Source organism: Scyliorhinus canicula, chromosome 10, assembly GCF_902713615.1.
Source record: "Scyliorhinus canicula chromosome 10, sScyCan1.1, whole genome shotgun sequence".
In the NCBI taxonomy this organism is placed as follows: domain Eukaryota; kingdom Metazoa; phylum Chordata; class Chondrichthyes; order Carcharhiniformes; family Scyliorhinidae; genus Scyliorhinus; species Scyliorhinus canicula.
Genome location: NC_052155.1, coordinates 175,800,112 through 175,826,852, shown reverse-complemented (window position 1 = coordinate 175,826,852; position 26,741 = coordinate 175,800,112). Strand labels below are relative to the sequence as shown.

The 26,741-nt window shown below is 42.7% G+C and overlaps 1 protein-coding gene across 2 annotated transcripts in view; it reads left to right on the top strand.

The window, feature by feature from the left end:
- The window catches only part of nsmce2 (NSE2 (MMS21) homolog, SMC5-SMC6 complex SUMO ligase), a 188,560-nt gene that overhangs the window by 48,111 nt on the left and 113,708 nt on the right, over positions 1 to 26,741 (top strand). For both annotated transcript variants that reach the window (XM_038810171.1, XM_038810172.1), the window contains exon 4: positions 15,458 to 15,611. In XM_038810171.1, the coding sequence (XP_038666099.1) occupies positions 15,458 to 15,611 (154 nt within the window). The remainder of the gene's footprint in view (positions 1 to 15,457; positions 15,612 to 26,741) is intronic.

Sequence of the window (26,741 nt, the reverse complement as noted above, 5' to 3'; positions counted from 1 at the left end):
TTTAAAGCAAAATGTTGTCTGATTAAATTATTTTTTTTTACAGAGAGGTGGTTGGAATGTTTGTGAACTAGACACTGAACTAGACCAAAAACTACAATTTGTTAGCCTCTCTCGGTAATTGAAAACACCTCCCATTTCATTGTGGGGCAGGAATTGGCTGGCATGGGCTTTTCCCATTAGTTGTGATACATTTTTACATTTTCAGCTGCTTGGGCAGAATGTTATCCAAATTCAGGATGTGGGGATACAAGGGATTAGTTGGAATTAGTATCACAACCCACTGAAGTGGGAAATCATGCTGTGGCAGTCAGCAGTTCTGTCGCCCACTGGGATGCTCTGTCTTTAGCCTTGGAAACCTGTGACAAGTAATTGGGGGGTTTCTTTCTAACATTGCCTTCCTAGTTTTAACTTGTAAGTGGTATCATTTATCTCTGCTATTAAACTAGGTTTTTCTCTATGCTTAGAAACTCCAGCAATTACATTAATTGGTGAGACACACTTTGCAGTCTTTTACTTGTGTCTGGCTGACCTTCTAGCTTCTGCTTTCAGCGTTCAAGAATCTATTTCAAAAGTTCTTAATCACTTTTTTGACCTTCCTTCTAACCCTTCTCAGCTTCTCTCAAACTTTCTTCACATTCGCAAGCCTCTTCATTTAGATATGATCATAAGTACTGTAAAATATCGCAACGGGCATATCTCATGAAGAATAGTGCCATTATTGACACATCAAAGTGGTCAATTTAATCGCAATATATTTTTCTAAAATGTCGTTTACTTGAAAGATATATGTTCAGAACTATAATTTCAATGACTTCCAGTTCACCCTGCCTTTTTAATGCTTAAATTGTGATAGAGACATAAGCATTTTTTGTTATCAGAGTTCCTCTGTGGGTGGTTATGTCAGCACTCAAGAGCCATGGCACAATTTGTAGCCTGTTTCTGTGGCAGGCTGGCAACAGCATTCTAAGTAGGGATGCCTGGCAATGCCAGAACATCTGAATGCTTCATCTGTGTTAGAAGGATCTCAGAGTTGCAAAGCTGAACTTAAATGGATGGTATCCTAAATGGATTATATCCTGTGTAAAATGTCCCATTGATATTCTTTCTTTTAGACATAAAGTTAGTGAACTGTAGTAATCCACAGGAAGCAGGAGTTCCGTCACCACACCAATATTTATTTACAATAACGATATTACAGGAGCAGCGACAAACAGTGCTGCTAGCAGTGCAGTCAACTTAAGACTGGCTCACAAAGCCTACACAGGTGCTTATATGGGTCCCCTCAATGAGCTATCATTGAGGGAGCTCATACTCCAATTGGCCAACCAATAAAGCCAATTGGAGTTCATTACATGAACATTTAATTATTCTTTGAAGAAACTCTGAAGAAGAGTCATGCTGACTTGAAATGTTGATCCGGTTTCTCTCTCCACCGATGCTGCCAGACCTGCTGAGCTTTTCCAGCATTTTCTGTTTTAAATTGTGCTTATGTTTAACTGAACCTTGCCAGCTGCATTTATGCTCCTGTTCTGAGCAGTCTTGGCTGACCCCGAGTTCAAACTCTGCAGGTTTATCACAGTCTGTATTTGTTTCCAAAGGAAACCTGGAATTATCGTTGATTTTCCAAGTTGGAAGTCCAAGTCTACTCTTGGTATTTTGCTTACCACCGATGAGTTATTTTTTATCTTAAAATAAGCATTTGATGTCACTATAATATTTCTGTGTTTATATTATGCAGATCAGGCTAACTGAGGGCCAGAGATTTGCAGATTAAAGCACATTGGAATGTGCAGCGAGGAGGCAGAATGAATCCATTGCCAAACCAGCAGATAAATAACGTGGCTTGGATAATTGACCATTTGCTGATGGTGTCCAGTTAATATAAAACTATTACTCAGCAAGGTTAATGAAGGATCAGAATGTACTTTAAGGGCTGCATATTTAAGTCCAAATGAATTATTAAAACTTCATGCAACTCATTATTAACTATATTCTCGGCGGTGTTGTGAACCTATTTGCAGAAAAATGGATCCATTGGGGAAAGTTCAGAAAAGAACAATTGAGTCACAGTGGGATTTATGACTTTCAGGCATGAAGAGAGACTCAGAATTGAGGTTATTTCTCACAGTGAAAGCCATAGGGGCGAATTTTGAAACACTCAACAGACCAATTAGCACCTGTGTAGAGAGCAGTTTAGGGCGTGGATGTCACATAGCAGCTGGAAATTATTGTACATCAACAGTGTTTAAAAGGGGAGGAGAAAAGATCTTGTACATACACATGCACCAAAACAGAATGACCTCTGAAGTGCTTAGGTGGTAAAAAGAAAGGAATTAGGGATGTTCACGATGATGCTCAAACTGATGGTGCTCACACTTATTGGTGCCCACACTGATGAACTGGAAGATATCCTAAAGAGAACGGATGAAGCAGAGAAGAGAATCCTGTCAGTTGATAGGGCAGTTTCCTCGATGGGGGCTCACCTTCAGCCTTTGGAAATCCTGTTGCATGGTATGTCTAACATACTGATTGATTCGGGGATAAGGCCGGAGAAGGAGTATCCTTGCGTCCGGACTCCCAAGGGGAGATGGGGATGAATTCCCGATTGATTTTGAGAACTGGCTACCATACTTTCACAATCTCAATTTGAAGGCTGGGATTTGATAGAGCAGATTGTATTCGGTCTTTGAGGCCTGCAGTCGGTCAAAGACTCCAACCACTGGTCGTATGTTGTCTTGTCCTCGGTGTTTGTTGGGAAGGGCTGGAGATGGCCGGGCGTGATGGATCTTCGCCACCCACTGCAGCCACGGTTTCTCACTAGCGGGGATTCAGGACGATGACGTGGCGGAGGTGCAAAGGCTTCGGTGAAATTCTGGATGGATCCTGGATGTTGCTCGGTGAACCTGTCATGCTTTGGCCTCTTTAAGCTTTGTAGATGGTTATATTCTGCAGTTCATCATTAATCCTGAACTCTGTTCCCTTGTGATTATACTCCTGATTTTGTAATATTGCCTTTTACCCAGGCAAGGGTGTATGAAATATGAGCACAGAGGCGTTTTTCGCCTGTTATGCTGAGACATTTGTATATCATGAAGGTTATGCAATGTTTTCCTGTTTTTTTTGTGTGTGTGCTGTAATCCTTGCTTTTACACCGAGAGTACGTTTTGTGATACCCTCTGCTTTACTTATAAATAAGATGTAGTACCACATCATGGTGGCGGGTAAGTAGTTTGGTATTGAGGTGGTATGACCTTAGCAGTCCTCATTGTGGTTGAGGAGAACCCCTGTTAGAACTAGTGGTGTCATGTTTTTTGTACTTTTGTTATTTTGGGATGAAGTAATCCTTGCTTATCGCCTATGAAGATGCGGGCAGATCATGGAAACGACTGGGTTCTTTTTTCCCCCCTGTTGTTGGCGGGTCTGATATTGTTGGAGTTGGGAGAAATATGTATTCGTGCATGCCTGGGTGTGGTTGGTTAATCCTTGGATATCTAGCGTTTTGGGTTGGTCTTCTATCTTTACTTAGATGTGACGGTGGTTACTTCTTTCATGGAGTGTATAGTGAGCATATCATCTTAATGAGGTTTCTTTGATGAGGGGAAATGGATGGAATCCCGTCGATGACCCGGCCTTAGTGGCGCCTATGGGGTTCTTAGAGATAGTGCTTGTTTGCTTGGTTCAGTATATATAAAAGTGTGTGAATATCCTTGGTCTGTTGGCACCTATTCTAGTGTGGTTGGGTGCTAGTTTAGCTCAATTGACTAGTTTAGGGCAGTATTGACTCCATCTATCTGGATCAGGTAGAGGGTACGGCGGGCGGGAGAGAAGGTCACCCTCCCCTGAGATGACCCTTTTGGCGGTTTCTTGCCTACTCCCATTCTTGCGATTTAGTTCCCCCAGGGAGGCAGTATCCTTTGGCTGCGGGGGCCGAAGTGTGAATCTGAATGCCTCGGTTCAGTGTTGTTAGCGCCTTTCTTCGGTTCAAGATTAGGCTGAATTGAGGAGTAGGTCACCCTCCTCTAAGTGGTCATGTGTCGGGACTTCCAAACTATTGTCCTTCTGTGAATCATGTACGAGGATACCAAGATCCATCTGCTATTTGTACAAAGCAGAGGAGAGTTTTATTCTATTCTCCCTTTTCATTCTCGCTCAGTTACTCAGAGTAATATTCCGAGTTTACCATCCCCATTCCCTTATCCATATTATAACTGGCTTTAAGATCACCTCACTGACGCTCCCTTTCCATACTTAAAAGCCAACATTTCTCAATCATTTCCTGATATTGCTTAAATTAAAGTTGGATTTTAGCCTTGTGGCCCATGTCTGCACAGTCTGTAGTGTTCAAATGTTTCCCTTGTGTCCTAGCAACCAGAACTAAAAGCAGTATTCAAAGTGTAGTTTGAGCACAGCACAATGGAGTTGCACTTGATTTACATTGTCTTGCATTCTATTGCTTTGCTGACAAAGTTCGACATCTTGTTGATTGCTGCATGGGTCTTTTCTTTTTTGTTGAACCTGTTGCATCAGACATTAGAACTTCCAATGGCTGCCCAAAAAATATTGGATAACGAGCAAACAACTCGGAAGGCATTTTGAGGAATTTCTGGAAATTTGATGACCAGATTTGGCAATTGGGAATATCATTTACTGTACAATAACAGCTATTGTGTGTGGACCTTTAATATTGCGATGGTCTAGCACAGCACCATCTTCTGGAGTAACAAGTATTTCAATTATTCATGAGTTTCTCATAGAACATGCGCTCAAGTGCCAAATTTATTACACTTATTCAGATTTCGTAGACCTGTGTTAGAGTAAATCAGGAAGAGTCAGTTGATTTTTTTTCTTTTGATTGGTGTTATCCATAATGCCAGTGTGATTGTTGCATGGGTAATGGACACTTGGATCTTTCTGCTGTTTCTGTTTGGTCAGACTGAACACTAAGATGCACAGGTTTGATGTAAAATGTTGTAGTTGAAACCCTAATTCTGCTCTCTGCAATTCCAACACATTCCTAAACCATACTACAGATCTAAATATGGATTTTGAGGCTTCCGGGCTTCAACGTGGCATGCGCATGAAGTGAGGCCAAAACCTTTGTTTGGGAAGTAGTTTTAAGCTGCTCATAATGAGAATAGTTACAATAAGGAATAGTTACAATACATGAGTACTTTTGATCCTGAACCAGACCCCCCAAGTTCTTGGTGTGATCCTGCTGCAAGCAATAACATTTGATTAAAGGAGACAAAGTTTGAGATTCAAGACACTAGCTACGAGAATAAAACCCAGAAGATTTCACAGGTTTTGAGCAAACAAAAATAAATGTTACTGCACAAGGTCAGAAAGATAAAACAATTTTCAAATCTATCTTGTACGTTAATATGTAAATTTACAGGGAAAATGTGATCGAACATACCACACTGTACAAAAAAGACAAATGTGACCAAGACTGATTCTGTGGATTTCCCAACAATTGCACCCCCCCTCCCCCAGATGTCAGTGAACACTTAGACAGCCAATTTCTTTGAGATCCTGTCTCTCTCTTAAGGGATTCCAGTCTTCCTTTCACATTTCACGTACAGTGTTTGTAGTTAGTGTCTGTTTTCTGCGGATGTACATCTATATCACTCCTGGGATAAAGAGCTATTGCTTTACCTCTGGAAGCAAATAGCTATGGTGAATGAAGTGGCTATAGTTAAATGTGCAGATGAAAGTCCTCAGGAAGTACCATGTTTAGTACATGTTCTCTGCATTGTGGTCAGGTAGTTTACTGCTCAAGAGTTAGAGTCTCCTGTTTTACCAGTTTAAAAAGAGTAAGAATGGAGCTTGTATAAATCTAGCAGCAGGTGAAGATGTGGGAGAGGGGTGGCCTGAGAAGAGGACAGGAAGCAAGGAGAGAGGTTTGGACCTTTGATAGGTGGTAAAGGGAGACGTTAAGGAGAGGTGGTAAAGAGAATAGGAGGCGCATTTTAGGAGTAATGAGTGAGTCAGAAAGAGAAAGAGTGAGAGAGACAGAAAGATTGAGAGACAGAAAGATTGAGAGACAGAAAGATTGAGAGACAGAAAGATTGAGAGACAGAAAGATTGAGAGACAGAAAGATTGAGAGACAGAAAGATTGAGAGACAGAAAGATTGAGAGACAGAAAGATTGAGAGACAGAAAGATTGAGAGACAGAAAGATTGAGAGACAGAAAGATTGAGAGACAGAAAGATTGAGAGACAGAAAGATTGAGAGACAGAAAGATTGAGAGACAGAAAGATTGAGAGACAGAAAGATTGAGAGACAGAAAGATTGAGAGACAGAAAGATTGAGAGACAGAAAGATTGAGAGACAGAAAGATTGAGAGACAGAAAGATTGAGAGACAGAAAGATTGAGAGACAGAACGAGAGAGAGACGGAAAGAGAGAAAGAGGTAGAGAGAGAGACAGAAAGAAAGACAAAGAAAGAGAGAGAGAGACAGACAGAAAGAAACAGAGAGAGAGACAGAAAGAAGGAGAGAGACAGAGAGAAGAGACAGATGGATGGCGAGATGGTGATTAACCAGCTGCCAGTTCTGGGAAGTCTGATCTGGCTTTGGGTACATGCGCGATAAAGCTGTGCCATGTGTCTCTATTTGCTATGCATTTTGACTATTGATGCACTATCAATTACGACGAGAATGTAATCGAGGCTTTATTACATAGAGATGTGTGGCCTCCTACAGCAGCTGACGAAATGGCTGCTGTATGGAGAGCACACATATTTATACTCCGCCTACTGGGCGGAGCCAGCAGGCAGGGATCTACCCTGTACCTGTAGTACAGGGGCCTTACCGTAAAACACATATATATATAATATATATATATATATATATATATATATATATATACTACCACATTCACCCCCTGTTAAAAATGAGTCCAGCAGGGGTGGTGGAGAGCTATATACAGACAAGTTGCTTTTAAAAATCGCAGAGAATATTACAAATTCAGGTGGTCCGGTGCCTTGATCTGTGGTCGAGAGCGCCGCAGTGCTGGTGGCGACTCCGGCGCGGCTTGGTCTTCGGTGACTCCGGGAGCAGGTCAAAATCCTCTTCATCCCCGGGTGGGAGCAAGGGGAGGACGGATTGTCCTGGAGCGGGGCTGCGGTGGGCAGGCCCTGACTTCCTCGATGGAGTAGGGCAGATTGCGGGCCTTAATGAAGTGGTAAAAATGGGTGACTCCTGGGTGACGGAGATTGTTGTGCAGGGTTCAGAGTCAGTCCACTTGTGTGCTGGCACATGTACCTTGGGATAGAGCATCGGGGGGCTCGTTGAGCTTACCGGGGCGATACAAAATCTTGTAATTATAGGTGGAGACCTCGATCCTCCACCTCAAGATTTTATCGTTTTTGATCTTGCCCCGCTGTGTGTTGTTGAACATGAAGGCTACCAACCGTTGGTCGGTAAGGAGAGTGAATCTCCTGCCGGCCAGGTAATGCCTCCAATGTCGCACAGCTTCAACGATGGCTTGGGCCTTCTTTTCAATGGAGGAGTGCCGAATTTCGGAGGCATGGAGGGTGCGGGAAATGAATGCCACGGGCCTGCCTGCCTGGTTGAGAGTGGCAGCCACAGCGACGTCTGATGCATCGCTCTCGGCTTGGAAGGGGAGCGAATCGTTGACCGCGTGCATCGCGACCTTGGCGATGTCTGCCTTGATACGGTCGAAGGCCTGATGAGCCTCGGCCGTCAGTGGGAAACCGGTGGATTGAATGAGTGTGCGGGCCTTGTCCGCATAGTTTGGGACCCACTGGGCGTAATACGAAAAGAACCCCACGCAACGTTTGAGGGCCTTGGGGAAGTGGGGGAGGGGGAGTTCCATGAGGGGGCGCATGCGATCGGGGTCGGGCCCTAGAACTCCGTTCTGAACCACATAGCCGAGGATGGCTAATCGGTTCGTGTTGAACACGCACTTCTCCTTGTTGTAAGTTAGGTTGAGGAGAGTGGCGGTGTGGAGAAACTTGGAAAGGTTAGCGTTGTGGTCCTGCTGGTCGTGGCCGCAGTTGGTGACGTAGTCCAGGTACAGGAAAGTGGCCCGCAGTCCGTACCGGTCAACCATTCGGTCCATCTCCCGTTGGAAGACCGAGACCCCGTTGGTGACGCCGAAGGGAACCCTAAGGAAATGGTAAAGGCGGCCGTTTGCATCGAACGCAGTGTGTGGGCGGTCCGCCTTATGGATGGGGATCTGGTAGTAGGCAGATTTCAGGTCCACTGTCGAGAAGACCCGGTATTGTGCAATCTGACTGACCATATCAGATATGCGTGGGAGGGGGTATGCGTCGAGCTGCATGTACCGGTTGATGATCTGACTGTAGTCAACGACAATCCTGTTTTTCTTCCTGGTTTTCAGCACTACCACTTGGGCTCTCCAGGGGCTGTTGCTGGCCTCGATGATGCCTTCCCGCAGCAGTCGCTGGACCTCAGACCTGATGAAAATGAAATGAAAATCGCTTATTGTCACGAGTAGGCTTCAATTAAGTTACTGTGAAAAGCCCCTAGTCGCCACATTCCGGCGCCTGTTTGTGGAGGCTGTTACAGGAATTGAACCGTGCTGCTGGCCTGCCTTGGTCTGCTTTCAAAGCCAGCGATTTAGCCCAGTGTGCTAAACAGCCCCAGATCCTGACCTGGGCGTTGTACCATCTGCTCCTGGTGGCGACGTATTTGCAATTTGGGGTTAGGTTTGCAAAAAGGGAAGGCTGGTCGACCTTAAGGGTCGCGAAGCTGCAAACAGTAAGGGGTGGTAAGGGCCCGCCAGATTTCAGGGTTAGGCTCTGGAGGTTGCACTGGAAGTCCAGGCTGAGTAGCAAGGCAGCGCAGAGGTTGGTGAGGACGTAGAGGCGGAAGCCGCTGAACTCTATGCCCTGGATGGTGAGGGTGGCGATGCTGTACCCCCGGATCGCCACGGAGTGGGATCCGGAGGCCAGGGAGACTCTCTGGTTAGCGGGGTGTACCGCGAGGGAGCAGCGCCTTACCGTATCGGGGTGGATGAAGTTCTCAGTGGTCCCGGAGTCCAGAAGGCAAGAGATCTCGTGCCCGTCGACCTTCACCTTTGTCGAAGCAGTCATGAGGTTGTGCGGTCGAGACTGGTCAATCGTGACCGAGGTGAGACGCGGCTGGTCGTCGGCGGTTGCAGGCGAAGAGCGGCCTGATGAGGTGCCCGACGGGCAGGGGTCCTGAGGCGGGTAAGATGGTGGGGCCCAAGGGCCGCACGTGTCCTGGGGCAGGCAAGATGGCGGCGTCCTCGGGCCGCACGTGTCCTGGGGCTGGCAAGGTGGCGGCGCATAGGCCTGAAGGCATAGGCCTATATGTTGCGTGAGGTGACCGTAAGCGAGAACGTGAGTTTTCTGGTCGCCGCGAGGTCAAGCGTGGCCCCTTCTAAGAGGCGCTGGCGAATGTAGTCAGACCCTATGCCCGTAACGAACACGTCTCTCATCAGCAGGTTTGAATGTTCAGTGGCCGAAACGGCATGGCAGTCACAGTCTCTCACGAGGGCGAGCAGGGCACGCCAGAAATCTTCCACAGACTCACCGGGAAGTTGGTGCCGCGTGGATAGAAGATGCCTGGCGTAGATTTTGTTGGTCCGCTGAGCGTAATTCTCCTTCAGTAACGCCATGGCTTCTACGTAGGTCGGCGCCACCTGGACGAGGGGAAAAACGTTAGAGCTCAGCCACGTGTACAGAATCTGGAGCTTCTGGGATTGGGTCTGGCGCAGACCCGATGTAAGCTTCAAAACAGGCTAGCCAATGTTCAAAGTCTTTTTTGGCGTTGTCTGCTTGAGGATGCAGCTGCAGGCGATCCAGCTTGAGGTCCATCTCTGAAAAACCTCTGTGTAATAAATTGATGCACTATCAATTACAACGAGAATGTAATCGAGGCTTTATTACACTGAGATGTGTGGCCTCCTACAGCTGACGAAATGGCTGCTGTACGGAGAGCACACATATTTATACTCCGCCTACTGGGCGGAGCCAGCAGGCAGGGATCTACCCCTGTACCTATAGTACAGGGGCCTTACCGTAAAACCCATTTCTACAGTATAATACATCAGTGGTGACTACCATAACTATAATTTCAGATCTGGAATAATTGTTACCATCTTGTCTTTTCAAAGTAACATTTAAAAATTTAAAGTTTTGTTTACCTTCTGTATGTGCATCTTTAAAGTGAAATGCCTTTCTTTGAGTTGATGGACGAAAGTGGGTTGGAAGAGCAGTATGAAGTGGGTTTGCAGTTACCGTAACCTTGTTACTAAAGCTGCTTAGGTTTTAAAATTCTTCTTTGGGAAACTGAATTTGACTCCTTTCTCATCCACCATATAAGTGTTTCCTTGTCGGCAGCACGGCGGCGCAATGGTTAGCACTGCTGCATGCAGCATTGATGACCTGGGTTCGATCCAAGCCCCGGGTCACTGTCTGTGTGGAGTTTGCACGTTCTCCCCGTGTCTGCGTGGATGTCACCCCCACAACCCAAAGATGTGCAGAGTAGGTGGATTGGCCTCAGTAAATTGCCCCTTAATTTGAAAAAAATAATTGGGTACTCTAAATGTATGGGAAAAAAATGTGTTTTCTTGTACCTGATCCATGAACCTTTCTTTTCCCTTCAAATGATTCTGACAGGGCTCTTTTCCCCAACATTTTCTAATTCCCTGCCTTTACCTTATTGAAGTCAGCTGATATTTTAACACATTCATATTTTCACAGTTCTGTGATACTCCTTTTCTCTCTTCCCCTTTACCAGTATTCCACTATCCAGCAGTCTCCTCTTCCTGACTCTATTGCTTCCTCCATTCTCTCCCCGCCCCTCCCACTATTGCCCTTTGTTTGGGGTGTGGTAGAACGTAGGAACAGGAGTAGGCCGTTCAACACCTTGAACCTGCTCCGCCATTCAATGAGATAATGGCCGATTGGTGGGATAACTCCATATACCTGCTTTTGGTCCGTATCCCTTAGTACCTTTGTTTAACAAAAATGTAGCTATCTCAGATTTAAAATGAACAACTGATTGAGCATCAATTCCCTTTTGTGGGAGAGAGTTACAAACCTGTACCACTCTTTGCGTGTAGAAGTGCTTCTTAACATCTCCCCTGAGTAGTCTGGCCCTTGTTTTTAGACGATGCCCTCTAGTTTTAGTATCGCCAACCAGTGGTAACAGTTCATCTTCATCTACCCTGTCTTTTCCTGTTAGTATCGTGAAGACTTCAATCGGTCACCCATTAACCTTCTAGATGCTAAAGAAAATAGGCTTAATTTGTATCATCTCTCATAACTTAACACCTTGAAGTTCAGGTATAATTCTTGTAAACCTACATTACACTCCCTCCAAGACCAAAATATCCTTCCTAAGGTGTGCTGCCCAGATCTTCTCTCAGAATTCCCAAGTGGGGGGTCTAACCAGGGTTTTGTAAAGCTGCAAGATAACTTCCGTGTCCTTAGACTTCAGCCTTGTAGATCTAAAGGCCAGCATTCCATTAGCCACCGTGATTACTTTCTGCACGTGTTTGTGGCATTTTAAAGAGCAATGCATCTGAACTCCCAGGTCTCTTTGCACATCCACTGAATTTAGCTACATGCCATCTATAAAGTACACTAATCTATCCTTTTTTGGTACAAAATGGATAATCTCACACGTTCTTACACTGAAATTTATCTACCACAGTTGTGTCCATTCACCTGGTCTATCAATATTCCTTTGTAATGTTGTGTTGTCACCTACACTGCCTACAGTGCCATCCAACTTGGTGTCATCAGCAAATTTGGATATATGACTTTCTATGCCATTATCCAAATCGTTGATCAATAATGTGAACAATTGAGGCCCTAACACAGATCCCTGTGGGACACCACTAGTAACATCCAGCCAATTTGAGTACCTAACCATTATCCCTACTTTCTGTTGCCTGCCACTCAACCGATTTCCCAGCCATGTCAGTAATTTGCCCTCAATCCCATGGCCTGCGACCTTAGTTAATAGTCTCTTTTGTGGAACTTTATCAAATGCCTTCCGGAGGTCAATATAAACAACATCAATAGACATTCCCCTGTCCACTACCTTTTTAATTAGGTTTGTCAGGTACGACTGACCTTTTATGAAACCATACTGGCTCTCTCTGATTAACTGAAAATTTTGACATGTCATATCATTAAACTCTATCCTTGATTATAGACTCCCAACAATTTCCCCACCACAGATGCTAGGCTGACTGGCCTGTAATACCCTGGTTTTCCTCTTCCGCTCTTCTTTAAAAAGTGGAGTGATGTGGGCAATTTTCCAATCCAGAGGGCTGACTCCTAAATCTTGGGAACTCTGAAAGATTATAGCTTAGGACATCTACAATATGCTCACCTACTTCCTTTAACACCCTCAGATGGAAACAGTAAGGCCCTGGAGATCTGTCATTCTTTAGTTCCATTAATTTCCTCATTATTGATGTTTTATAGAACATAGAACATAGAACAGTACAGCACAGAACAGGCCCTTCGGCCCTCGATGTTGTGCCGAGCAATGATCACCCTACTTAAACACACGTAACCCGTATACCCGTAACCCAACAATCCCCCCATTAACCTTACACTACGGGCAATTTAGCATGGCCAATCCACCTAACCCGCACATCTTTGGACTGTGGGAGGAAACCGGAGCACCCGGAGGAAACCCACGCACACACGGGGAGGACGTGCAGACTCCACACAGACAGTGACCCAGCCGGGAATCGAACCTGGGACCCTGGAGCTGTGAAGCATTGATGCTAACCACCATGCTACCGTGAGGCCCCTGCACTAATTTTACTTGCACTAATTTTATTTAGTCCTCGTCCCCGATCCACTATTAATGTCCTTGGGGCTTCAGGCAAGCTATCCTCCTTTTCTAAGGCAAATACTGAGGCAAAGTAATAATTATTCAACGTGTCTGCCATTTTCCCATAGTCATTGACAATATTCCCACTTTCAGTCTTTAGCAAGCTGACATTGCTCCTGACCACCTGCTTTCCTTTATGTAACGAAATAACTACTCCTTATTGATTTTGATGTTGCTTGCAAGTTTCCTTTCATAATCCCTTTTAGGAGCTCTTATAAGCTGCTTTGAGGCCCTTTGCTGGTTTTTGTCTCGTTCCCACCTGTGCTGTCTTTTGCATTTTTCTTTTGCATTTTTGTAAGCCCTTTTAGTTTTATGCTGACCCTTAACTTTTTTGTTGTCCATGGTTGTTTTTTTCTGAGAAGTGGAGCTTTTCCCTCTCAGGGTATAAACTGGCTCTGTATCATGTTAAATGTTTCCTGAAACGGCTTCCGCTGTTCTTCAGTTGTTTTACCCATTGGCAGATTTTCCCAGTTTACTATGGACAGTCTGCATCTCATATCATTAAAGTCGGCCATGTCTTAGTAATAGCTGCTGTACCATAATCTCCAATTTGAATCTAAAATTTTAGTATCTGATTTGTGCTTTTCACTTTCAAACATTACATTGAACTCGATCATGTTATGATCACTATTTGATAAATCTTCACGCACAATTACGTTACTAATTAAATCCAGCTCATTACTCAATACTAAACCCAATACAGTATTGCTTGTCCCCTTGTTGCATCCAGGACATATTGCTGTCGGAAATTATCCCTGACGCACTCCAGAAATTCACTACTCTTCTGACAGATACTTGACTGCCTCTCCCAATCTATGTTAAAATTAAAATCCCTCATTAATACCACTTTGCCTTTGCAACACACTTGCCTAATTTCTGCATTTATACAGTCTCACTGAGCTAAATCGCTGGCTTTTAAAGCAGACCCAGCAGGCCAGCAGCACGGTTCGATTCCCGTACCAGCCTCCCCGGACAGGCGCCGGAATGTGGCGACTAGGGGCTTTTCACAGTAACTTCATTGTAGCCTACTCGTGACAATAAGCGATTTTCATTTCATTTCATCTAGCACCTCCAAGCTGCTACCAAGGGGACTATAAACAACACCTACTACAGTTTTCGATCCTTTACTGTTCCTCGGTCCATCCACAAGGTCTCCACTGGATGCATTCCCCTCATTATATCCTCTCTCAGCAATTAATTGATTCTGTTTCAATCAGTAAGGCTACTCCCCCCCCCCCCCCCCCCCCCCCCCCCCGCCATTTTCCCTAACCATCCTGTCAACTTTATAACCTGGTTTATCAAGTTCCCAGTTGTGACCACCTTGCAGCCATGTCTTAGTAACGGCTACTGTATCACAATCTCCAATTTGAATTTGTGCCTGCAGCTCATTTAATTTATTCCTTAAACTCTGCATTTGTATATAGAACTCTCACATGGGCCATACACTCAAACCTATCCCTCAGCACTGATGCTTTCTTCACCAGTTTATTATTTCTCTCTTCTGATTTAATCAATATATTTCTTATAGTTTTGCCATTACCAGCCGTGCCTGAAGTAGGATTCCTGACTGTTTCTTTAGTCTCTGTCCTGTGACTTGCTTTGGAAACTGTATTGACTTCCCCCGAGGCCACCACTCCCCTCCCCCACCGCCATTTACTAGTTTAAAGTCCTTGTGATCACCCTATTTAGCCTTTCCACTTGAACACTGGTCTCAGACCTGTTCAGGTGGAGCCTGTCTCAATGATACAGCTACTTTCTGTTCCAATATTGATACCAGTGCCTCACAAATTAGAATCCCTCTTTCCCACACCACTCCTTTAGCCAAGTGCTTACTTCCCTGATTTTCTTATCTTTATACCAATTTGCATGTGGCTCAGATAATAATCCAGAGATTGTAGCCCTTGAGGTTATGTTCTTTAGTTTTGTTCCTAATTCCTGATAATCCCCAACAGGACCCCCTTGCTTTTGAACTATGGGTTAGATGTGGTTATGGGTATGTTTGTATGTTTGTTCCAGAAAAGTTTTTCTTTGTGTTTATCATGTTCTAAATGTTATTCTTTGTGGTTTATACCGAATTTAAGCAAATTGAATTTGGGGAGAAGGATTTTGTTCCGAGATCGGTGAAGAATAATTAAAGTATGAAGGAAGTATAAAGTAGGTAACTAGTGTACAATTCTGCAGATTTATGGTAAATTACCAGTTTTATTGCACAGGATTCATTATTTTATATTATTTGGAAATTGCAGTCTGCTAGTTAAATTGTTTATATCGTCTGAAATTTTAGGATATGGAGGAATTTGTGCCATTTTTATGGATTGCATTTTATAATTATTACTATGAAGGTGAATAACTGAGACCTAAGAAGTTGACTGATGAAGAAGAAATTGCTTGCTTGTTGATCATGTAGATGGTAGACACAAGAACATTTATCTTCGATATATTGGGGGATGGCAGAATACAACACCTATAGTTAGTTGTTTGAGTGCTAATCATGTGCAGATAATTATTAAAGGCGATTAAATTCAAATGAATGTGTTAAAATCCTATCATCCTCATTCTTATTGAATAAATCTTCCCTTTCCTAGATAAAGCAAGAGCGACCAGAACGAATGCCTGATTTGAAATCACTTGTAGATAAAAGGTTCAATGAGCTGAAAAATCTGAACAAAGATGAGGATCTAATCAAAAATGATAAATATATCCACTTTAAAGGTCAACTGAAGGAGATGAAAAAACAAGGTAAGTGCTTCTGTATTTAAAACATCCGTATCATTGGTTGCAATTTCTAGCCTCGTGTTGAAAACCTCACATTACATTACAGTTTTTAAAGGAGTTATATACCATTAATGAAAATGTAAAACTGTAATGCACAGCAGTTCAGTAGACATTGGAACATAAAAATTGCTGAACGAGATGACCACACAGTTCATCTAGTTAGATTTCCACCATCTTGACAGTTCTGTTTTCACGTTAATGACTATCTAACATTGTTCTATACTAACTCACTTGGATTGTTTTTAAGAAAAAAAAAGTAATTGTTTTCAGCACTCATGATAGCTCCCAATTTTTCTTTTCTCCCTCCTGAACTCTCCAGCCTGGACATTACGCACACTCCGCCCAACCTATTGTCCCTTTCGTGTACCCTGTTCCTAGTGCTGGGGCTATATTTCACGCACTCAAGCCCATACCAACTGTTTTAACAGCATTTCTCCCATTAATTATGGACAGATTCTCCGACCGCATTCACCCGGCGACCGGAGAATCCTGCCCGAGGTCAATGGATTTTTTAAATTGTCGGCATCTTGCCCGTGGCCTCCTTAAGGCGGGCGGGGCGGGAGAATGCAGCCCTTAGTGCCTATTCAGCCCATCCTTTCCAATCTATTCTCTGAAAGCCTTTAACTAGTGGCCCCAAACGGCCCCCATGGTGCCAAAGGGGATCACCATTGTTTTCATTAAAATTCATAATAAAAGTCTCATTTTAACTTTTTGTTGGACTGATGGTCCATAATAAGTTGAATTGGATGGAAAAATGGGTAAGAGGACAGAGAGAAAAAGTACTTGAAGCAGGATCGACAGAGGCTGTCATGTTTTTTTCATTGGATAGACCTCCCAGTGATTAAGATTATCCTGGTTAAAGTTGTAGCTTTTTGTTTTAAATGGAAAATTTAGCTGTAAACAAGATCCAAAAGCGGCTTCAACAAGAAAATGTGTTAATAGGAAACAGTTTGGCAGTTGATTTTTGTTTTTTTTTTGGACTTTGTACCATGTGACATTTTTTATGTGACATTTTTTATGTGACATTTGCAGCTTAATTTGTAATGATACAAGCCTTCATTATGTTTTGAAAATTTGCATAACAACTTTTTTTAAGAGAGATAGAAGAAATGAAAAATGTTATTTACTTTCTTTTTAAAAATCTCCAATAATATTTTAAGGGCTGAGATTACGCCATTCTAAAAGTTAATTTTCGTTACGAGAAACATTGTTTATCAGTAAATCTCAATGCTAAAATTGTGCTTGCATTGGAGTGAACAAACAATAACTTTCTCTGGCGAATTTAGTCAATATCTATAAAGGAAGTACGGGAAGTTGACTTCAGTGGATATGAATGATGAGTCTCTTAGTGGGATAACATTATTGCGTAGCTTCTGAAGGTGCAGGGCATCTCAGACAGGTATGTTCAACCTGAACAGGATATATAGCATGAATACATGGCGAAAAAGATGGTGTGAGGGGGAGGGTTTCAGATTCCTGGTGCATTGGGACCAGTTCTGGGGGAGATGGGACCAGTACAAACTGAACGGGTTACACTTGGGCAGGACCAGGACTGATGGCCTTTTTGGGGGGGTGGGGTTTAAACTAACATGACAGGGGGATGGGAAGCCATGTAAAGATGCAGAGCGAACGGAATCACGAGCAAGGGAAAAAGACAGCAAGGAGAATAAGAAAAGTGATAGGCAGATAAATCAAGAGCCAGAATCAGATGACACTGTAAAAAAATAGTAAAAACGGGACAAGGAATGGTTAAAAGGACTAGCCTTAAGGATTTTTACCTGAACCTTTGGAGCATTCAAAATAAAATGGATGAATTTGTTGCGCAGATAGATGGAAAGGGACATGATATAGTTGGGATTATGAAGACATGGTTCTAAGGCGACCAAGGATGGAAAGGTTGAGGACTATTCAGTGTTTAGGAAGGACAGACAGAAGGGGAAAGGTGGTGTAGTGGCATTGTTGATTTAAAGAAGATATTGATAAAACATTGAGGAAAGATATTAGTACAGACAATGTGGAATCTGTATGGGTCCAGTTAAGAAGCACCAAGGGACAAAAAACATTTGCGGGGGTGCTATACATACCACTAAACTGTACTGATGATGTTCGGAATAGCATTAGATAGGAAATCAAAGATGCATGCGCTAAAGGAACAACTGTGATTCTGGGTGACTTTAATCTGCATGTAGATTGGGAGAGTCAAATTAGTCACAGTACAGTAGAGGAGGAATTTCTGGAGTGTATACGGAATGGTATATGTTGAGGAACCAACAAGAGAGCAGGCCATTGTGGACTGGGTATTGTGCAATGAGAAAGGATTAGTTGGTAATATAGTTGAGAGAACCCATTGGGATGAGTGACCATAATATGATAGAATTCTTTATTAAGGTGGATAGTGAGGTAGTTGATACTGAGACCATGGTCCTGAATCTCAGTTCAGGTAATTATAAGGGCATGAGGCATAAGTTGGCTATGATGGACTGGGAAACATTACTGAAAGGAAGGACGGTGGACAGGCAATGGCAGGCATTCAAAGGGTGTTGTTTATTCCTATTTGGCATAAGAATGGAAAGGGAACTGTGGCCAAACCATGGCATACAAGGGAAATTAGAGATAGCATTAGATTCAAAGTAGATGCGTACAAATTGGCAAGAAAAATCAATAGACCTGAGGATTGGGAGCAGTTTAAAATTCAGCAAAGGCAGATCAAGGGATTGATTAAGAAGGGGAAAATAGGGTATCAAAGTAAGCTGGTGGGAACACAAAAACTGACTGTAAAAGTTTCTATAAGTATGTAAAGAGAAAAAGATTGACAAAAATGAAAGTAGGCTCCTTAACAGTCAAAAACAAGGGAACAAAAAATGGCTGAGGAACTAAATTCATACTTGCTTCTGTCTTTACAAAGGAAGACATGAATAATGCACTGGAAGTTCTGAGAGCACAAATTTTAGTGAGGAGCTGAAGGAAATCAGTATTAGTAAAGAAATGCTTTTGGGGAAATGAATGGGATTGACGGTGGATATATCTCCAGGGCCTGATAATCTTCATCCCAGAGTACTTGAGGAAGTGGCCATAGAAATAGTAGATCTATTGGTGGTCATTTTCCATAATTCTTTGGACTCTGGAATGATTCCTACAGATTGGAGGATAGCTAATGTAAGCCTGCTATTGAAAATGGGAGGTAGAGGGAAAACAGGGAACTCTAGACCGGTGAGCCTAATGTCGGTAGTAGGGAAGTTGCTCAAGTCCATTATCAAGGATTCTATCGCGCAGCATTTGGAAAGCAGTGGTGTAATCATTCAATGCCAGCGTGCATTTGCTAAAGGGAAATCATGCTTGACAAATCTACTAGAATTCTTTGACGATGTAACTAGTAGAGTTGACTAGGGATAACTAATGGATGTGGTTTATTTAGACTTTCAGAAGGCTTTCGACAAGGTCTCACATAGCAGATTATTCTGTAAAGTTAACGCACATGGGATTGCGGGTAGTATCGTGAGATGGATAAAAAGCTGGTTAGTAGACAGGAAGCAAAGAGTTGGAATAATGGGGCCTTTTCTGATTGGCAGGCAGTGACTAGTAGGGTACTGCAGGGATCTGTCCTAGGACTCCATATAGGAATGATTTGGACAAGGGAACTAAATGTATTATCTCCAAATTTGCAGATGATACAAAGTTGGGTGGGAGGGTGAGCTGTGAGGAAGATGCAGAGATGCATCATTGTGTTTTGGACATGCTGAGTGTGTGGGCATTTGCATGGAATATGCATGGCAGATGTAGTATAATGTGGATATCTATGACGTTATCCACTTTGGTAGCAAAAATAGGAAGGCAGATTATTATTTGAATGGGTGTAAATTGAGAGAAGTGGATACTCAGCGAGACCTTGGTGTCCTCGTGCATCAGTCGCTGAAAGAAAGCGCGCAATTACAGCAGGCAGTAAAGAAAGCAAATGGTATGTTGCCCTTCATAGCGAGAGGATTTGAGTATAGGAATAGGGATGTTTTACTGCAATTGTATAGGGTGTTGGTGAGGCCACACCTGGAGTATTGTGTGCAGTTTGGTGTCCTTATCTGAGGAAGGATGTTCTTGCTATGGAGGGAGTGCAGCGAAGGTTTACCAGGCTGATTCCTGGGATGGCGGGCCTGTCATATGAGGAAAGACCTAATGAAAATTTTATTCATTGGAGTTCAGAATAGTGAGAGGGGATCTCATAGAAGATTCAGAAAGAGTGTTTCCCAATGTGGGGGATCCAGAACTAGGGGTCATAGTTTGAGAATAAAGGGTAAATAAACCTTTTAGGATGGAGGTGAGGAGAAATTTCTTCACCCAGAGTTGTGAATCTGTAGAATTCACTATCACAGAGTCGGTGAGGCCAACATGTTGCCTGATATCAAGAAGGAATTAGATATAGCTCTTGGGGCTGAAGGGTTGAAAGGATATAGGGGGAAGGTGGGATCAGGGTATTGAATTTGATGGTCAGCCCTGATAATGAATGGCGGAGCAGGCTCGTAGGGCCAAATAGTTTATTCCTGTTTCTATTTTCTATGCATGTTTTTATCTATGCATATTTCTATGCAAATCGACAGCAAGAATGTTGAAACTTTGAAGTATTACGGCATGCTCACTACCTGATATACAAATAGTCTATATTTTTTTAAAAAGGTATGTAGATTAGCAAGGCATTGAAATCTTCCCTGTTGATGTGCCTTGTCACCATAGATGCTTTACTCTGTATGATCTCTCATTGTGTAACTCAGATGTTTGGAACTGATTCGAATAGTTTAACCAATTGAGATACAATAATTAACCGAATGGCATTTCATACAATAGTAGAGCACACTTTCTTCTCTGAACAGTTTCTGTAAGATGTTCTCTGTTGCAAACTGCAGGTTATGTATCTTGTTTTAATCATGAGCCTATTATTTTCCAGAACATTATATCTGCATAAACGGTTGAATGCATTGTATTGTCTTGAATGCGAATTATTTGCTGAACATTGCACCAATAAATCCAAGATTGGTGATTATGGCGGGGTAGGCTTGTGAAGGCCTCTCATCTAGAGATCAAAATGTTGCAACCATATGAGTGGAGCAGACAGGAAAACAAAGAAAGAAAACTGAACTGTATTGCTCCAAGGCCAAGTATTGTACATATCGTCCCAGGGGCTGGTTTAGCTCACTGGGCTAAATCGCTGGCTTTTAAAGCAGACCAAGCAGGCCAGCAGTACGGTTCGATTCCCGTACCAGCCTCCCCGGACAGGCGCTGGAATGTGGCGACTAGGGGCTTTTCACAGTAACTTCATTGAAGCCTACTTGTGACAATAAGCAATTTTCATTTTCATTTCATTTAGCATTTCATCAGAAAGAATACAACATAGGGCACCAAATGAGAATAATTTGGCCTATAATTACTGCGTGCTTAAAAATTGAATATTGGCAGGTATGTTTTGGTATTTTTATTTCTGTTTTCTTTATTTCCCTACCTTTTGGATCATTTTCAGGCCAAAGGAATGGGCAGATATGGCATGCTCCAAACCACTGCCAATTCTGCTATGCGATTCCTTTCGATGAAGTGGAGCCCCAAAATGTTGCCTCAGAGAAAAAAAAGAGAACTCCGGCGTCAATCTCTAAGAGACGTGACCCGCATTTGATTGCAATATTAGTGAGAAGACACAATTTCCGAGGATATCAGCTATCTGGGTTGCTGTAACACATTTGGACTTCTGAACTATACAAGAACGAGTGTGCTCTGAACATTGGGAAATAGCTGATATCACACCATTTTAAAACTATAGCCAAAGGAAAATACAGCTGATGCTGAAAATCTGGTGTAAACAGGAAACGCTGGACGTATTTAGCACTCCAGGCAGCACCTATGGGGAGAGTAACAAGTCGTGGTTTCGGGTCAGTGGCCTTTCATCAGAACAGGTAAAATAGCTATGACAGATTTTAAGAAAATGCAGAGGCAGAGCAATGGAGTGTGGGCGATTGGGGGGGGGGGGGTTGTTTAGAAGAATAAAAGTGGATGCCACCCTTGTGATGGAGTGGAAGGCACGGAGGATTAATTGGCAAAAGGAACAAGCATGCAAGCCAAATATGGCAATGGATTAAATCGAGGAGGAGGCAAAATGGAATAGGAGAATCATTACCAACAGCTTCCGCCTGCAAATATGAGGGCAGAGATTATGATCTGAAATTGCTGAACTCAATGATTGAGTTTGGAAGACTGTGAAGCCCCAATTAAAATATGAGATGCAACTCCTTAAGACTACATTAAGCTTCATTTGAACAGTATAAGACAGTGTTCTTCAAACTTTTTTTCCGGGGACCCATTTTTACCAACCAGCCGACCTTCGCAACCCACGCCGGCCGACCTTCGTGACCCACGCTGGCCGACCTGCGCGACCCACCGTTTTCTCTTACCTTGTTTGCTGCTGGCAAAAATGGAGGAAATGGTTTTGGGTCACTTTGGTCCTCGTACACGCCCCTCCAATGGAACCTGTTGGATGAAGGTGAAGCCTTCCGGTGTCGGAAAGTATGGAATCTCCTTCTGTCCAAAGTTCTGCATTTTTTTTCCTGTAAAATTTTATCAAAGAAAAAAATAAAATGAATAAAATAAATGAAAAAAAAAAAATTAAATGAATAAAATAAATGAATAATATGAAAACCCCCTTGAACTTGTAAAACAAAAAGATGATCTGGCACGCATGCGCAGTGCGGCCACATTTATTTTACATGTTAGCGGGCATTTTGAAGTCCGTTTGCAGCCGGCTGTTGCACGCAGATTTGCGCGATCGGGAGCGCCACGACGGACGGCTCCACGACCCTCTCGACACCCGCCCGTGACCCACCCGCGGGTCTCACCCCTGAGTTTTACAATACCTGGTATAAGAGGTGACGATCAGAGTGGGAGTTGGGTAGAGAATTAAAATGACAGGCAACCACAAACTCGGAACACACTGCACACTGAATGGCGACCTTCTGCCAAGTGGGCACTGAATCTATTTTTGGTTACATATTACGATCCCAGACCAGACTCCACCAGTGGCTGAAACCCCACTATTTTAGTTTATTTTGTAAGACTGTGGAAAAAATGATTCGCTTCAGGAATGATTTGATATTTTTAAAGCGAAACTTCATTATGAGTACAATATTGAACTTTTAACTTCACACCTGAAAGGAACAGTATACAATTACCCCTTAACCACTACTATCAATTTCCTATTAAACAACAACAAAAGAAACATAGAGCTCTCAATCCATCTTGATATCAGCATGGCATTGAGTAATACTTTCTTTACAGAACATATTTGGTTCCTGTTAGAACCCCTTCAGATTTTGGCTGAATATCCTCAAAAAAGTGGTTCACCTGGCATGTTTCAGCTTCTTCCTTGTCCTCAGACAAGACTGCTCGGCTTTAAATATTATTACTCTTTTTGTAACTATCCTATTGGGAGAGAATTGAGGACTCCGTGTCAGACAGATCAGACTTCAATTTCTCTCCAAAGTTTTCTCAAAATGTCTCTGAATCCCTTAGCTTCACCCAGCAATTACATAACCTCAACAAGCTGATAAATAAATTAACTCTCTTAGCAGAAAGCACATTAACTCCCCAGGGACATTCCCCAGTCAAACACAATGTATTAGTCCAGACTAAAAATACATTCTTCTGGTCAATTTCATCTTCTGGCTCCTAAAAGCTTCCAGGTCCTGCAAAACAAAATCCTTTTTAAAAACATGAGACAAGCAGACTCTGACCCCAGGCTTTTTGACCCTTAAATTGCCAAAGGTTCATAATTCAATATTCCGAAAATCCTCCATTCGTCATCCATCCTAATGTAAACTACACTGAATCATGAATAGTGAGAATGGTATATTAAATTGAAAGATGAACAAGTAAATCATTTGTTTGGGGCCTGGGTGGTGAGGAGGGAGGAGGTGAAAAAGTAGGAGTTGTAGCTTCTATACTTTTATGGGAAGGAGCCGTGGGAAGTGGGGTGGCTGTTAGTAATGATTGATGAGCAGAGCAGGGTATTGTGGAGGATCAAGCTGAGGAGTTTTTGGGAACAGTTGATGAGTGGACCAGGGTGTCATGGAGGGAATCATTTTTCAGAATGCTGAAAGGGAAGTGGGGGCGAAGTATGGTGGCAGAAATTGCAGCAATAATCCAGGGAAGACTGGTGTGGGAAGGTGAGAACAAGTAAGCCTTATTGTACCGAGGTACAGTGAAAGGTATTTTTCTGCGTGCAGCTCAAACAGGTCATTTGTACATGAAAATACATAATAGGGCAACACAAGGTACACAATGTAAATACATAGACACCGGCATCGGGTGAAGCATACAGTGGTGTAGTATTAATCATATCAGCCCATAAGAGGGTTGTTTAGCAGCCTGGTAACAGCGGGGAAGAAGCTGTTTTTGAATCTGTTTGTGCGTGGTCTTTTGTATCTCCTGTCCGATGGAAGAAGTTGGAAGAGTGAGTAAGCCGGGTGGGAGGGGAAATTGAGGATATAGGTAGATATATCGGAAGCATCGGTATGGGAGGTGACACTGAACAGATGCAACATAGACAGCAAAACTGGGAAGCTGAAAGAATGTAAGATGAATTAGTTAAATGGGCACCGAGAGATGGATTTCAGCCTCGACTTATGGATAGAAAGTCTTGCCTCACAAATTTACTGAAGTTCTTCAAGGAAACCATGACAAAGGAAATCTGTGCTTGTGATTATAAACTGCAGCAAGGGATTTATTTGATGATACCACCCAAGTGATTGGTACACAAGGTAGGACGGCATGAAATGAGAAAAACCTTGTACAGTTAGTTGAAAGTTGATTGTACCTGAGAAAGCAAAGGATAATTGTCAATAGAGCTTCGTCAAGAGGGCAAGGAATCACTAGGACGGTGTCAAAGAGACTTCTGTGGAATCATTACTCTTCACAGAACACTTGAAAGGTTGGGAACTAGGGACAGAAATAAAGCTGTCATCTGAGGAGGGTTGATCTCCAATTGGAATGGGGAAATCCAAATCCAAAAGGATCTGAATTGATTCAGAAGGCGGGCAAGAGAGCTATATGAAATTGGTCCAAGCTGTAAAACAAACAGCTTTTGGATCTGGAGTATTGGTGAATAACTCTAGCAAACAAGAGTGTAGTGTATGTAAGTTAAGCTCATTGGTGATATCTAGCCACGGGAGTAAAGCATACATTCGAGACAGTAGTATACAGTAGTATAGCCATGCTGGCAGAGTGCTAGCTGTGACGAGGCTTTTTAGCATATCCCAGCCGTTACTCTTTCTTGATATGTGGGCGTCTCTGGCAAGGCCAGCATTCGTTGCCCATCCCTCATCACTCTTGAACTGAGTGGCTTGCGAGGCCATTTCAGATGGCAGTTAAGAGTCAACCACATTTCTGTGGGTTGCATTCACATGTAGGCCAGACTAAGCACGATGGCAGATTTCCTTCCTTAATGGACATTGGTGAACCAGATGGATGTTTACACAATCAATGATGGTTTCATGTTCAGCATTACTGTGACTGTCTTTAAAGTTCAGATGTTTAAAAAAACAAGTATATCAAGTATATTTATTGAGGTATATTTTAGCGAATTACGGAAAAAAGTTACAAAAAATACATAGTAATAAGCAAGAAGAAGAAGAAAATGGCTTAACATACACGAGTACAGAAAGGAACTGGGGAAAAACATCACAACTGGCTAGATACAATCCTTAGACAAACATAGATACTCGTATGGCCTCGCTAAAGTCCGAAGGAGAAGCAGGATAAAGTCATAGACCTGATCAGATAAAACGGTGCACACACTCCCAGGTCGCACGTGTCACAATCATCACAAGAAATCAGGTTAAATTTCCGTGGCCTGTTCGGGCGCGCAACAACTCCCTCGACCTCAGCAGTGCCAAAGGCATCAACGACCCATCATAGCTTCCTCTCCTTGGATATCACACCCATCTGCACCCATGACGTAGCCCAGAACCGATTCATCATACCCATCCTTTCAAAAAACAAAAGAAAATGCACAAAAACCCTAGTTTTCAAGAACAAGAACTCCCAGAACTGACCCATCGGAAAGCAAAGGATCAGGATCCAACTTGGACCGCATACTTTCCTGGCATCCGGCAATTCGGAGAAGAAATTTCAGATTTATTAATTAAATTGAATTTTCTCCAGCTGCCGTGTTGGGATTTGAAACCTTGTCCCCAGAGCATTAGCATGGGTCTCTGTGTTACTAGTCCATTTTATTTTGAAATCTTTGTTTCCCAGATCGAAAAAGTCCGATACCTGATCAGTGCTTATTGAATCCTGAGAAAGTGAGTATCTGAATTCCATAACGTTCAGAGTCTTTCTGCCCACTGCCAGCCAGTCCCCAACCTCACCGCCCACACTGTTCTCTACCTACCTCCTGGAGGAGTTCACAATGTTGGTGCTGAAGGGTGACATTATTGGTGCCAAGTTTTATTGGTAGGTTTGTTGGATGGGAGAGATTTCTTTTGTCTGTTATGTGACTTTAATTTAAAGGATGTATGAACTAACATGAGGTGTTGTGGAGAATGTGTTTGATAGAATGTAATTGGAGAGAATAATGTAAGAAGTAGAAAATAGCCAATCGGGAAGGAAAGAACATGTATTTAAACGTTGATGAAGCAGATATTTTTAGGCAAGAACTATGAACAAACCTTAACACTGGTGGACAGAGAGTTTTATTATAAGCAAAGGTTATTAATGATGCTGACATAACACTGATGCAATGTCTATGTTTCAGTGATTTTGGTCAACATGGTTGGTTTATTGTAGTTAATGCAGGCTATTAATTTATACGAGTGGAATTTTTATTTTAAATAATTTTTTGGCATTTGTTTTCCTTGAGCTAATATAATACATGAACTTTACTTGAAAGGAACAAATTGTGAAATTATTTTTAATTCATGGTTTCAGTGGGCAGACGATCAAAGCATCTCAGAAACAGCAGATTTAGTTTGCAGTTTCATTCTCACAGTATGTTCTACTTTTTAGTTTATAATTTCAAAGTGTCGGAGACCAAAGGCGCAATATTTTCTTTTAATATAATTTATAATT